We start from the raw sequence: 16,298 nt of genomic DNA on the forward strand, positions 1-16,298 counted from the left end.
ACTGTATAAATATACAAATTATTGAATTGATAAAATAATAGTCTTACTAGAAAATGGAGCACAAAATCAGTTATAAATAATTAATTGTAGTCAAAATCGGTTTTTAAATCATCTGAAAGGAAATAGTTGGTTATGATTTTAGAAACATTAATTAGTGAGGTTATGATTCTATAAAACATTAATTAGTGAATTATATGGTAATTCTATAGATGAAAACCGAATGACTTGGAAACCTATGTGAACATGCTAGTTATAGGTCATGTGGATATCTTGTGTTGCTTTAATAGTATAGTAAGATTGCACCGTTAGTCTTAACATCTAATAATTACACACTTCAATAAATTTATTACTTGGTTATGCGTCAGGCGATAGTTTCACATCTGGAGTCGGTTTCTTCCAACCCCATTAACACGTTCGACACCAGTAACTAGCTACGTCTCCAGTGCAACAATGCTTGTTAACTTGTTCAACACCACTTACGCCTCTAGCATCGGAAAACGGTCGTGCGCCAGGCACATGCTATGAGTTCGACGCGGGTTAACGCTTCAAGTGTACGTCGTTGATCATGCATTAGTGACACGAGGCTCCCCTATAAGTTATATATATATATATACATATATATATACTAGTGGGAGAGCCCGCACGTTGCGGCGGGATGCAATAGAAATTCGGTCGATGCGCTTATACATCGAAGGAAAACATTTTATATAAGAAACTGAACTAATGGAGGCAAATCCTAGAATCCGTAGATGTGATTAGGGAATTGAAGATGATGTCTTAAAGTAGGCTTCAATTGAAACGAATCTGGGATTCAATGGCGGGTAGATGGAAAGGGTAAAGTATTCATCTGTTGCATTCAAATGAAAGATTCAATGACTCAAGCAACGAATGTGGTAATGACAAAGCAACGAATGAAATTGAAGGTAACATTCAGTCCAACATTAAATATACAAGCGTCTCATGAGAGAGAAAGTGGGAGGTTTTTGATAATATTTATGGAAACAAAAGCAAAGTCCAATTGGTGAAGTACCCTATTTTGTCGGAGAGAATCGTTTGTACCCATTGCTTTGAACCCAATCATAAAGATATTGACTCACTAACAACCCTTGTATCCATTCATACTAGGAAGATGTGATCAATAGATATTCAAGACGAGTTTTCTTGTCTAGGTCTCAATGAGCTTGGACTTCAATAAGGGGCGAGGCATATCTCGCATCTACGCTTCCAACACCAAATCATTGTTGATTTGTTGGGATACCTTAAATAGCACGATTTGAACCCATTGACACGCATCCACCAATGACGGTGTTCCCAGCCCTACCCGTTAAACCCCAATTGATAAAATAATAAGATAATAATTTTTTTGAAATCTTAGTGTACACATATGGGTTCCAACAAAATTATATATTAATAATTACTAAAGGATTCCAAATTCTAAGATTATGTAGTAAAAATTGAATCTATAGTCACTTGTTTTTTGTTGAACATAAAATCTATATTGAGTTTATCTTTAAATCTTCTCATTGCACTTAAGAGTTGGGACATTGTCATCTCGTATTGCAATAAAAAGTTGTGCAGAGTTGTTGCCCAGGGGGACTACAAATTTTTTCCTTAACCGTACTTTAATAAAATTTTTTTGACCGGGTTCGCATTTAGCGGGGCCTGATTACGCGTTTCACGCGTAGCAAGATTTGGTAACGCATTTTGCTCGTAGAAGCACTCAATTACGCGTCTGCGTGTCTCAGACCCGGTTTAGAGTTATGCGTGTACCGGCACCGCGTTACCTAACGCGTACTCGCACCGGGTTAACCTATTTGTAGTGATAAATCCATGATTTTTATTAGGGGAGGCAAAAATAGGTACGTCAAAACACATCGGTTTAAAATGGGTTGAGTCAAAATAATCTAAACTTGTTTGCTTAATGATAGTGTAAAATATTCAAACTTAATTTAATAATACAATGATTATGTTATCTTTTGACTAGATCAAATACATACAGTTAATGAGTAATTTCAATATTTAATTAAATAAAACAAATAAAAGACAATTATAAACCAAAATTTACAAATAAAAAAACACATTAGAAATCACTTGACTAATCTAACAACAAAATATATTATTTATTTATTCAATGTAACAGATTTGATGAATAAGAAATATAAAATATTTAATTATAAGGTGATTTAAAATTTAAATAAAACTAAAGAGTACAATTTGTAAATGTGCTAAACTTGAAGGATTAATAATAAATTTGCTTATAATTTACTGATTTGATTTGACTCACGTGCCCATCTCCCCACTCCAATTTCTATCTCTTTTAACAAATCCCTAAACACCATGAATTCCAAGTTAAATTGCAAGTATTTTAACTTTGAAAACTATTGCTGTGGACTTGTGGGTTTCAAAAATTTTTGAGGCGTGGCGTAATATAATTTCAGGAGTAACGTAATACATAATACGTAAAGAAAAAAAACCAGTTGACCGGAAAAGTTGATGGGTAGTGCTACCCCTCCCATTCAATTAAGTCCGCCCCGGTTGTTGCCCCGTGCAATGCTTCTTTTCAAGTGGCCGATTCCAAAGCTATTGAATCTTTGTATTAATAAAAATTATTAATTTATCGATATTAAATATCTCGCTAAATTAATAAAACATCTAGGCCCCAACATTATTAATTTATAGAAGTTTTACTGCATTTAAGCTCACTTATTCGCAATGTCGCAAACAACTTGCCGTTTGTTTTGCAACGAAGGTTATTAAAAGTCAAGGCTAATCACATTTTAGGGTTAGTTTATCTCATAGACAACCAATTTTCTTTGTCAGTTGTATGTTGTGCTATCCAATGTTAAAATTAGAGATGGTATAAAAGTACTATTTTTTTATAAAAATGGTAAACTTTCAAATAAAACTATAAACGTTGTATATAAATAACTTCATCATATAATTCTTTTTTTTTCTTCAGTAATTCATAATTTATATATACATCTTTATTCATTATATAATTCCTTTTTTTCTTTTTTAATTTATTTGACTTTATATACACATCTTTACTCTCTCTCTATCTCTCTCTCTCTCACAAACACACGTACGCTTTGTTCCCGAGATGAGTTATGGATTCCTTTCCTTTCTTTTCACTTTTACTTTCTTTCCCCTTTTTTATTTCCTTTCCTTTCCATCCAATTCTTTTCAATTTGAAAAGAAAACAAACTCATCCAATTTACACTTCATTTATCTTGTTTTTCCTTTCTTTCCTTTCCTTTACGTCTTGTTCTTGAGTTTTTTAACCAATGAAGAAAAGGAAAGGAGAGGGAAGGATAAGGAAGGGAAGAGAAGGATACTTTTTTTTAATTAGGTGTGTTCTTGAGTTGAATGAAAAATAAAGGAAAGGAAAGGATAATTATGTCATCCTTAGTAATCAGCCCATTTTTTGGAGGATAACTTATTGGGAAAATACATTAATTTAATCCCTCCTAACCCCTCATATTCCTTTCCTTTTCATCCTAAAAAAACTCAAGAACACACATTTTGTAACTATCCTTAGTTTTCCTTTTATTCCTCTCCTTTAAAAAAACTCAAGAACAACGCGTTAATGAAACTCGGGAACACATATTTCCTTGTTTCTTTTCCTTTCCTTCCTTTAATGAAACTAGGGAACAAAACACCCCACTTCTGTCTCTTCATTTCCTTTCTTTTTTTTCGTTTAATGAGACTCGGGAACATAGCGGTAGAGCGGTAACACGGCTTTAAACCGCAATATCGCTTTGAAGCCCTATTTTTTGTGTGACGATCACAAACGAGTATTTTAATTTATAAAGATTTTGGAGGGGCAAAATGACAATCCTACCCTCATAATAAAACAAACCCAACACACAACCTAAAGCTCTCTCGAGGCGGCTTCACTTGTTTGAAACCGGAACCCTAATAACCAACCACCAATCTCCGATGGCGGGAACGTCAGTAATCCCAGCGAACAGGTCCCGGCGGAACACGATGGTGGACGACGAGAAGCTGGTGTTCGAGACGTCACAAGGCGTGGAGCCAATCATGACATTCGACCAGATGGGAATCAAGGACGACTTACTCCGTGGAATCTACCAGCACGGCTTCGAGAAACCTTCCACAATCCAACAGAGAGCCGTAAGCCCAATCATTGAAGGCCGTGACGTCATCGCTCAGGCTCAGTCCGGTACAGGTAAAACCTCCATGATTGCGCTTACTGTTTGCCAGATTGTTGACACCTCGTCCAGAGAGTGAGTATGTTTTTATTATGTAATTAATTTGAAATGAAACCCTAGGTTTGGGGTTTAGGGTTAGGTTTGTAGCTATTATTTCAGTTAATGTATTAATTTTATGTTGTTTAAAGGACTGACTAATATTAGGGAAAATCAACAATCTAATCAATTGACCAGGCAATCATTTTACAAGTTTATAGCATATCGCCAGATGTCCAATTCTCGCCCACGTGGAGAGATAAAAATTAAAATTCTCGCCCCAAAAAAAAAAAAACTAAAAAAAGGAAATAATAATATTTTGTTATATTCTCGCTGAGTCAATAAGATAATATGGCAAATTCTTGCCCTAGAGAGAAAGTATGTGCCACGTCGGAGAGAGAATTTGAAAAACAAAAATTAAAATAGAAAAGTCATGTTGTTCCTACAATGTTTTCTCTAGACCAGTGTTGTAGAATTTGCTAGGCGCTAGTTGGGCACTGGGGTATCGACTAGCAAATAATTGTGATTGAGGGAATTAGGGATTAATTGTATTGGAATATTATATGTAATTTATCAAACTTATACGCACAGACAAAAGTTCTCAAAATGTTATATATGATTCTTCAAAATTATAATTGGATTGGATTAATAAGTATAATTTTTAAAATAATTTATATAAAGATTGACCAATTTGAGTGATTTTGACCGATTACCAACTTTAGGGGCCGATTAGTTGAGATCTAATCTGCAGTTCAGCGATTAGCGAATAATCAGTGTCCAGTGATGAATTGGCGCCTAGAATCGATTAGTGAGTTATCATCTAAGATTTATTTATTTATCATTTGCTTACTTTTACGCTCTGCTTGCGGTGCGCGCATATAATGTATATATGTGTGAACCCTCGGGTGGGCAAAAGTAAAATTGCACTATTTTGACGTTATTTTACTAATCTCGTGAAAATAACGTTAAAAGTGGCGGAAGGTTAATCAGGCATCATGTGGTGGCGTTGATAGCCGAAAGACAAGGGCACATGCACCAATCAGCCGGTGTCCCGATGATTGAGTGCTATGTGCCTTATGTCCAAGGCTTGATGCAAAACTACTATCGAGCCGGGGGTCTCACCGGAAGCAGCCTCTCTATCCCTATGGGATAGAGGTAAGGCTGTCTACATCTTACCCTCCTCAGACCCTACCATAGCATTGCTATTGGTGGGATATACTGAGTACGATGATGATGATGATGATTGCTTACTTTTAGTTTTGGATGGCATGATGGTATTACTTATTAGCAGTCTATTGGGAATTGGAAATGTGATTTCTTGGCACTTTTGTTTTCATAGTTGTATTGTTGTGTTTATCAATATTTTATTTACAGGGTTCAAGCTTTGATTTTGTCACCTACAAGAGAGCTTGCAGCTCAAACAGAGAAGCAAATACTGGCTATTGGTGATTTCATCAGCATACAAGCTCACGCGTGTATTGGTGGAAAAAGCGTCGGGGAGGACATTAGAAAGTTAGAAAATGGAGTTCATGTTGTTTCTGGAACCCCTGGTAGAGTCTGTGACATGATCAAGAGAAGAACATTGAGAACTAGAGCTATTAAATTACTAATTCTTGTGAGTTTTTTTATTCTTCTTTAACTTCTAAAACGAGTGCTGATACTTGTACCTTTAAATTAGGCCACTTTCTGTTATAATGTAGTCTTTAAATTTAATGTATGCTTTCTTGAATTTCAACAGGATGAATCTGATGAAATGTTGAGTCGAGGCTTTAAGGATCAAATTTATGATGTTTATCGATACCTTCCACCAGAGCTTCAGGTGATCAGCATTTCTTTCTCTTTCTAGAACTATTCAGGTTTAAAGGAATTAATGGAAGCTATTGCATGGCATGAATATACCATTACAGCATTGCTTATGCTATATGTGATATTTAGGGGGCTCTTGGTTCGAAAGGAGGAATGGGAATGGGAGGGGAAGACAAAGGGAATGTGGAATGAAACATGCATTCTTTAGTATTACATTTGTCATTTATGTTGCATGGTCGAATAAGCAAATGCTATACGTGTGTGTGTATATATATGTAAAATGTCTAAGGTTGGTTTTTTGTGAGAACAACCCCTTCTGGTGAAATCAAGCCTTGAAAGTTGTTTACATCTTCAAGTTTTCTTGTTTTTTTCTCTTGCAATCTGTGGATTTTAACAAACAGAAGGGTCATGGAGGTTGGGTTTGTAACGAAAAAAATCTACTTTAAAGGTGATGTGGACCTTCACACCAAAGATTTCGAGTTTTTGACATCACAGAGAAGTCAGGTGGATGAATAGCTTTTTTTTTCCAAAAAGTTTCTAATTATAGAAAAACAATGGTTGAAAAAAAATTTAAAAAAATATCTGTGACAGTGTTCTCACCAAAATAGATTGTTCTCACATGATCTTAACTCTCTCTCTCTCTCTACACACACACACACAAACACTATTTGTAACTGCCAAATAATTATCGTTTTTAACTATATATATACGTGTGTGTGTGTTGTTGGAATTAATCGTGTTGTTTGCAACTTTACACGTGAAATAACTGTCAACCGGGTCAGATTTAAGAATGGGTTTGTAAGGGTTGCGATGTTCGAATTGGGTCAAGACTGTTGTTAATTTAGCTTGTTAATTAAGTCAGGGGCTGTTTAGTCTTAAATTAGTTAGTTAAGTTAATTGGGTCTTGATTGTTTTGAGTTTATCTAAACGGGCCATGGATAACCATAGGGCTGTTAGGTTCATCCTATGAATAAATCCTAGTAATTAGGAAGTTTAGTCTATTTAGGCTCCTTTTAGGTGAGTTATTTAAATGGTTGATCCCAGTAGCACCTTTTACAAAACCATCAACCCTTAAATAATCCACCTAGATGGCTAGACTAAACCTAATTAGACTAAACTTTCTGGTAACTAGAGTTTATTCAAACACTAATAAGCCTCACATTTCTATGTTTCTTCTTGACAAAGTTAGGTAAACTCAAACATTTACATAAATAAAAAGAGCTCAATTAATTTAACTACTTAGTTAAGGTTAAAAAGCCATTGACTTAATTAATATGCAAAATCACAAAAACAATCTTGATCCAGTTCTGGCTTCACAGCCCTTTGCTCATCCATTCTTGAATCTTGTCTGTTTGACAGTTGGTTCATAGGTGAACAACCTGCTTAAATTACAAATTTACAACACCACACATACATATATATAGTTAAAAGTTTTAATTACTTTGACAATTACAAATATCAATCAATCAATCAATCAATCATACCCAGTAAAATCCCACCGACAGCAAAGCTATAAGTAGGGTCTGGGGAGGGTGGGATGTAGGCACACCGTACCTCTATCCAAAGGAATAAAGAGGTGGTTTCCAGAGAGACCCTCGGCTCTAAGTACATGTGTATGAAGCAAAATAAAGGAAATCAAAGTTTAACAGCTATATAAAAACTACTACTAATTATAATAATATTAATAATAATATTAATAATAAGATCACAGTTTAACAGCTATATAAAAGCTAATAATAATTATAATAATAATAATATATGTAAGGGAAATACCATTATGGTATGTGACCTAAATAAGTTAAGTCTAAGCCCTAAGGTATTCAATTCTCTCTAAAAATCCTTAACTTTAATTCTACTTCTCCACGAATTCCTATCCTCAACCATGTCCTCGGAGAGGTTTAGGTCTATCAAATCATGCCTAATCCTCTCATCCCAAGTCAATTTCGGTCGTCCTCTACCCCTCCTCCCCTCTATAGAAATGTTGTCTACGGATCTAACAGGATTCGTCGTCAGTCTTCTCTTTACATGTCCAAACCATCTCAATTTCCACTCTCTTATCTTGTCTGCTATGTTCGCCACCCCTAATCTCTCGCGAAACACAACGTTTCTTATTCGGTCTAGCCTTGTGTGCCCACACATCCAACGTAGCATTCTCATTTCTGCTACCTCCATCTTCCGCACTTGTGCCTTCTTGATGGCCCAACAATCTGTTCCATATAGCATTGCAGGTCTAACTGCCACCCTATAGAATTTTCCCTTTAGTTTAGTCGGGAAACTCTTGTCGCACAATATACCTGTGGCTGCTTTCCATCTACACCATCCTACCTGAACTCGGTGGGTCACATCAATGTCTAATTCCCCATCGCTCTGTACAAAAGAACCTAAATACTTGAACTTCGTTACCTGCGGGACCACCTGCCCTTCAATTGTGATCTGTGCGTCTTCATTGTCGTTTATCCCACCAAAATCACAGTGGAGGTACTCCGTCTTAGATCGGCTAATCTTTAAACCTTTTGTCTCTAAGGTTGTTCGCCACTCCTCAAGCCTCATGTTTAGATCTTGTTTTTTCTCAGCAAGTAACACAATATCGTCTGCGAACATCATGCACCACGGGAGAGTCCCCTGAATCGACTTTGACAGCTCATCCAAGACTACTGCAAAGAGAAACGGGCTCAACGCTGACCCCTGGTGAAGACCTACCTCTACAGGAAAGAAATCAGTATCCCCCACTGGCGCACGGACACTTGTTTCACTCCTGGTATACATATCCATAATTATCTCTATGTATTTCCTGGGCACTCTTCTACCCTCCAAGCATTCCCAGAGCATCTGTCGTGGCACACTGTCGTAGGCCTTTTCTAGGTCAATAAACACCATATGTAGATCACGCTTCTTCTCCCTATACAAATATGCACGCTTCTTCTCCCTGACAATTACAAATATGATAACTAAAAATACACCAACATCCATGTATAATGTGCGTATGTATTTATCCATAGAGAGTTAATATTATGTGAGAACCATCTATTTTGGTGGGAACACTATCATGTGTGTATAGGGGTTGGTTATTGTAAGCAAATGAAATTATGGTGAAAATATAGAAGTGACATGTTGCATGGAGTGGATGAGAGAGATATTGTTGGGATATATGTGACTCTAATTCCATCCTATTATTATTACAAAAACCATTTTTTGCCCGATCCAACCCTTATGTATCTTGATGTTTTTCTTATGTGTTTACTATCACTATATATCATATGGCATACAAGTAAACCTGTGCGCGCGCACACACACACATATATTTATTTATTTATATAACATATATTTATGAATATTTGTATATACACGTTTGTGTAATGTTCTATTATAGAAGTTATATATGCATTTGGTGAAACCGTGTGAGACAGAATGAAGGGAGAGAAAGAGGGATATGAGTGGGTAATGGTTTTATTGCATAACAGCAATCCGACCATTATACATCATCATTCTTATCTCCTGACCCTGAATACTAACATGATAAGGATATGGTATTTTACTTTTTGGTAGGCTTTCCAGTTAGGTTCAAAGTGAGAAAACGAATAAATAGAAGAGAGCCGTATGCATCATTGTTGCAGGTTTGTTTGGTGTCTGCTACCCTTCCTAATGAAATATTGGAGATGACTGGCAAATTCATGACCGATCCTGTTAGAATCCTTGTAAAACGTGATGAATTGACTCTTGAGGTACAGTATATATTGCTTTGATAAGTATTATTCTGATTTCTGTCTGCCAAGATATTATTTTGTTTTAATTTGTCTTGTTTACTATGGCAGGGAATAAAGCAGTTCTTTGTTGCGGTTGAAAGAGAAAATTGGAAGTTTGATACTCTCTGTGATCTATATGATACTCTTACAATCACCCAGGCTGTAATCTTCTGTAACACAAAGCGAAAGGTAATTAATTGTTTGGTTTATTTCTCTTATTTTTGTTTTAAATAGTATGCACTTTTTGTTCTCAATGTCATCTGCGATTCAAACTTAACTTTGTCTCACTTTGTACCGTGCATAGGTGGATTGGTTAACCGAGAAGATGCGTGAAAACAACTTTACTGTGTCAGCAATGCATGGAGACATGCCTCAAAAGGAACGAGATGCAATAATGGAAGAGTTTCGATCTGGTGTTACTCGTGTCTTGATTACCACAGATGTATGGGCCAGGGGATTGGATGTTCAACAGGCAAGTCAACACCCTTTCGTTATTATCTCATTTCAAGAGAGAGATTTGTTTAAATTTTATTTTCATATCATCTAATATGTTCTTTAATGCTTTGTTTCAGGTTTCTCTGGTAATTAATTATGACCTCCCAAATAACTGAGAGCTTTACATTCATCGTATTGGTCGATCTGGACGTTTTGGACGAAAGGTAAATAAGAACACACGCCCACACACAAACACACACACTTCTATTTGTTAAAATAATTTGTAGGACTTTTAAGCTTTAATGTTGTTTTGAAATGCTTCGTTGCAGGGTGTAGCTATGAATTTTGTGAAAATCGATGATATAAAAATTCTAAGAGACATAGAGCAGTATTACAGTACCCAGATTGATGAAATGCCCATGAATGTTGCCGACTTGATATAAATATCAAAAAACTTAGTGTCTAATGGTGGCGTGTTTGGTGGTTTGTGATGCTGCAATTTTTAACCTTTGAATGTTATTGTGAGCTTTGCTTGAGGATGAATTTACATTACTTGTTGGTCATATTGTAAGCTACATTATTTTGATTTTATTTTGTGAATATGAATTATTTCATTTACATTGACAGGAAAAATCCATGTTGCATGTTTGGTATATTTTTTTATAATGTATGCCATGTTACATTCTCTTATATAAATTTTGAAGTAAATTATATGATGGTGATTGTGGTAAGCTGAAAGTTAAACTTTTATCTCAAGAAATTTCATATATGAAGTGTTTTTTACTTTTTAGACCTTTTGATACTTGTGATAGAAGTAAAAAGTTCTGTTTACCCATTACCATAAAGAAAGAAAACAGTAATAGCAATTCACCCAAAAAAAACAAAGTATTGTGTGATTGTAGTATTATGGTGGCCGGAAATGGTGGACAGAGCTTGGGTAATCAACTTTAAATCATTTTTTAAATTAATAACATATATAATATTATTGTAAAATAAGAACCTTTATAATTTAAAACTCAAGAAGCTTCATAAACCTTTACAATATTCAAAGGGATATTGGTTTTTAATACTCTCAACTTTCCCTTATTGGTAGATAACACTCTCAACTTTCGATTTGTCACCCATCACTCCCAACTTTCATCCTATTTTTCTGTACCACTCCCCGTCTAAATGAACACTAACCTCGTTAATGTTTTGAACTAAAAATGTCATTCAAATTAGTTGAGGGGGTAAAACAGAAATTTTATTTTAACACACAACCTCCATTTCCGGTGACCTAGTTTTTCCGGCGAATTTGAGTTTTTCGGCTATCTCGTCTTTCAGAAAATGGAGATGGTTCAGAGGTGTAAAAAGGTGATGGAGATTATGAAGATTGTGCACCGGTGGAGATATGATGAAGATGGTGCTCGCCGGAAACCTGCAACTCGATTTTCCGGCATGCAGGCGATCCCGGAAGGTGGCTGGTTGAGACACTGGTGGTGGCGGGCGGCGGGGGTTGCGGTTTTGGGGCGGTGGGCGGTCAAATGATGGATATGGTGTTCGCCGGAAACCTGCAACTTGCCGGAAAACTCAAATTCATATGTGAAGCTCGGTGAAATGATTGATATGGTGTTCTGATAGACGAGATAGCCGGAAAACTCAATTTCGCCAGAAAAACGAGGTCGCCGGAAAAACGAGGTCGCCGGAAATGGAGGTTGTGTATTAAAAATAAAATTTCTGTTTTACCCCCTCAAATAATTTGAATGACATTTTTAGTCCAAAATATTAACGAGGTTAGTGTTCATTTAGATGGGGAGTGGTACAGGAAAATATGGTGAAAGTTGGGAGTGGTGGGTGACAAATCAAAAGTTAGAAGTGTTATCTACCAATGATGGAAAGTTGAGAGTATTAAAAACCAATATCCCTATTCAAAACCAATAATCTTTTTATATCTCTAAAATTTAAAACTCAATAACCTTTACAAAATGCAATAACTTTTTTAAAACTCAATAACCTTTTTAAAATTTAAAACCCAATAATAACCTGCACATTTGCCCACTTTAACCCAATACCCAGTTTTAACAATTAAAAGCCGATTCAACTTAGTCTTTAGATAATCAGATAATTTTGTTTGTTGATTTATTGATTACTGATTATTCATATATTTGTTTTACCTTAATAGTGGAATGCTTGAATAATCACTTGAGCCTACTCTAGATTGCTCTTTGCTAGTGTTAGGACTTAGGACAGCTCACGAGTTGGAAAGTATATTTTGATGCTTTCCAACTTTAGCTCATTATTATATAATAAAAACTTCATGTTTGGCCTCTTACTGGTATAGACTTAGGGGTTTTTATGGTCCGGGTTTACGCGATTTTTGGGTCAAATCATGAACCAAACTGTTAGTAACGGTTTTCATATATTCTTGTAAACCAAAACCAAACCGTTGAACTTTTTAAACCGAACTGAACCAAACTGTTAGTTACGGTTTGGTTTCACTGTTTGGACATGTTGGGCTATGAATAATATGTAAAATTTAACATTATATTTAAGTTTCGTCCATAGTGATGTTTAAACACAAGCTGTCTGGAAACATGAAATGTATGTTATATAGAGGTTAATAGTTTAATTATAAAACATCCAAAGTGAGATCCATTGCAACTTGTTACTACAGTAGTGCGGTTAGGATTTGGGCCTCAACTCATTAATTTTTCAATTAGTATTTAGCTAATCATTAATACGAATATTATACACTTACACTACCCGTTTATATTTAACAAAAATAATGATACTATATAACATAAATATTTATAAAAGTAAGTATAATTAATGGTACGGTCCGATCCGGTTTTATACAGTTGATTTTTGACACAAATCGTAAACCAAACCATTCGCTACGGTTTGAAATTATTGAAGCCGACTGGCCAAAACTTTAGAAAAAAAAACCAACCGTGAAACCGAATCGATGACCGGTTTAGGCGGTTTCATGGTTTCGAACCGATGACTAGTTTAGACGGTTTCACCGTTTCGAACCGAACTGTGAACACCCCAAGGTATAATATATTTTGATGCTTTTCTCCTTTAGCCCATTATTACATAATAATTTCATGTTTGGCCCCTGATGTGTTGATTATGGGCATGATACAACAATGTAAACTTTATGTGATTTTTGAATATACCTCGCAGCGTGTTTTTTATCTACGTTTCGAACCAAGTTGATACCAAACAAATGTCCGTCAAGAAGCGTGAGGGAATCCGCTAGTTTATCATTGTATTAATAATGGTATTTATATGTGTGAGTGTCTAGTTCTTTACTAGTCATACTACTTGTAATTGGCATCCGAAATCTTAGGTACAACACTCGTAATTGTATTGCTTTTCAATCTAAAAGAAAGCCAAGTTAAGTTTTAAGTTTTTGAATATTGTTGACACCAAATGCCGTGATCTTCGCGTATAAAAATCAACAATATATATAATATATGAATTAATATAAAATCTCTAACAGTTTGTATGAATGGATATTTCTAAAATATAGGAAACCCTAATTACTTTAGCCCCAAGTAAAAGTAATCCTAATTAACCCCTCCTATAAATACCCACTCAATCACTTCTTTCTCTCCATCACACACACACACACAACCCTTTACACATTCGATATTCATACATACAGTAGTCGGTTATTAATTTTGAGGGCACGATGCATACCAACGCTAATGGTTATGAATGCAAGACATGCGGGAAGAGGTTTACTACTTATCAAGCACTCGGCGGCCACCAAGGAATCCACCGAAAGGTTGTTGATCAGATCAATGTTGCCACCGTGTTAAGTCTGGGTGTTGTTGCTATGAAGTCGGTGCACCGATGCAAGGTGTGCAACAAGGAGTTTGAGACCGGCCCTGCATTGGGCGGTCACATGACACGGCACAGGCTGGGAAAAGATGTGGAGAGTGGTGCATTGATGGTGCGGTTGGAGGCGGATGGAGACGGTGAAGGGCGGCGTGAGTCGAGAAGCGAGTTGATCTTGGCGGCAAAAGAGTGGAGAATTTGTATTTGATTTTTATGCATGTGAGAATTAGTTAATAAGTGATTGATGTGAATTTCGTAAAACTTTTGATAGGATGATCAGTTAGTTGACTCTTGAGTTCTATATAATGCAGATATATATGTTGGTTTGCAATTTGGTATCATGTTTTGTTTGTGTTCAAGAACATATATATACACACACTAAAACCCTTCAGTCTGTACGTGTTTGTTTGTTTTTTTATTTTTCAAGAACCATCATTAATCGCCTTATCTGGATATCAATTGGTTTAATGGTTTCCATAATTAAAAAAGCAAATTTAATTTAAAATAATTTAGAAAAAAGCCCCAGATAACACTGCTGAAGTCGGTTAGGAAAACCTTTCTCAGTAGCAAAACAAAGGACAATTTTATAGAAGATAATGAAAGACAAAAAGAAGATATGTTTAGGTAGCTAGAATTGGGCTACTTCTCCTAAAGAGACGGCAAGTTCAGGCCTTACTCCGTTGAGGGATTGAAACATATTTCTTCTAGAAAATAATGATTGATTGTTGTTTTGTAAACTTATTTAGTTGTATATTATATCATCATTTGATGATATGCATACAGTTTGGAATATTGCTGTTTTGCATGTGAGCATTGTTGATTTGCAACTTTACGTGTGTTGGGTGTAGGAATGAGATCTGTAATTGATATAAAGAAAAGTAATATATATATATATATATACCAGAACCAAATATGAATGAAAGTGTAAAACAAAGATTTTATCGGTTCAGTACCGATCATTAAAAATACCGAAACTCAATGATTTCAAAAACCAAAAACATTGAAAACAAACACCGGCACTAATGGTTACCGGTACTATATGTTCATCGCTAACACTATCTCGGTGTTCAAGAATAGAAGTAATACACACTAAAACTCTTTGGTAGTCCATCTTTTGTGTACGTCCGTACGTGTTCAACAACAATTAATGTCGCCTTATCATTACCTCCTAATTAATCGCGACTCCTATAGTGTATCTAGATTGTATCAGTTTGGTTTAATCAAAGTTGCGAGATTCTGTTTTGATTTTGCATTAATATTTCAAACGAATTATTCAAAATGTGATAGTAGCTAATAGTTTCCATAATTAACATATTTACCAAATTTTAAAATAAAAAAAAACAAGTCTAAAATAATATATATTTTAAGTTCTTTGTGTCAAATGAATTTCCCGTCTAAACGGCAGGATTAAAGTTAAGTCTCTAAGAGATCTGACTAGTAGATATATCCGATTTCTCCTTTTAGTGTTATAATCGGAAAATGGAGACGTTTTCTTGCATGCGTATTCAAAAAGACCAACGAACCATGTATCTTTCAAGGTATTTCCTTACCTAATAAAGGTCCTACAGTTTTGTATCATGGATAAAGTTAAAATACAAAATACAACAAAAATAAGAAGGGTGAGAAGATATATAATCAATTGATTTTAAATTTAGATGGTGAAGATTAATTTAACAATATAAATTGATAAGAAGTGCATGAAGTTAATAACCCACTTATGATAAATTGTTCTCTCCACATGCAAGATACATGTCAATTCCTCTATCTTCTTAAAACGTCTGTAACTTTTTCGTACGACATTTTTAACAAATATTTTTTTTATCATAATAACAAACGTTTTTTTTATCTTTAATATGAATATCATATTGTTATATAAAAATTTAAAAAAAGTTATTGTTTTTTTTATATTGTGTTATTTGATTGTCAATTGTGTTTTTTAATTGAGTTTTTCTATGCATTGTGTTATAAATTTTTGTCATTGTGTTTTTCAACTGGTACTCGTATTAAAGATAAAAATTAAAGCAAAGATTATATCAGTGTGTCTTTTTGTTCTTTACATTGTTTGCACAACATTTGTATTTCTACTTATCATTGTGTTCTAGTAATTATGCTTGACATTCACTCAAGTTAAGAAAAATAGTATTATGTTCATTGTGTATTACGTTCAAGTCATTGTGTAATATGTAGATTCTATCGTGTTTTACGTTTCAAGTCATTGTGTTATATGTATTTACCATTGTGTCATACGTTTGATGCCATTGTATTATATGCATTCATTATT

General features: G+C 34.9%; 1 protein-coding gene across 1 annotated transcript; it reads left to right on the top strand.

The window, feature by feature from the left end:
* The first annotated feature begins 3,854 nt into the window (after positions 1-3,854).
* Positions 3,855-10,908, top strand: LOC143532499 (eukaryotic initiation factor 4A-III homolog A-like). Its single transcript, XM_077027542.1, has 8 exons — positions 3,855-4,247; positions 5,583-5,823; positions 5,947-6,027; positions 9,629-9,736; positions 9,827-9,946; positions 10,062-10,229; positions 10,330-10,416; positions 10,522-10,908. The coding sequence occupies exons 1-7, from the start codon at positions 3,940-3,942 to the stop codon at positions 10,366-10,368; spliced, it is 1,065 nt and encodes a 354-aa protein (XP_076883657.1). The 5' UTR covers positions 3,855-3,939; the 3' UTR covers positions 10,369-10,416; positions 10,522-10,908.
* The last annotated feature ends 5,390 nt before the right edge of the window (positions 10,909-16,298 follow it).

This window comes from Bidens hawaiensis, unplaced genomic scaffold, assembly GCF_021521415.1.
Source record: "Bidens hawaiensis isolate Kalapana, Puna unplaced genomic scaffold, B.hawaiensis_p1.1 tig00009447_1, whole genome shotgun sequence".
NCBI classification, from domain to species: Eukaryota; Viridiplantae; Streptophyta; class Magnoliopsida; order Asterales; family Asteraceae; genus Bidens; species Bidens hawaiensis.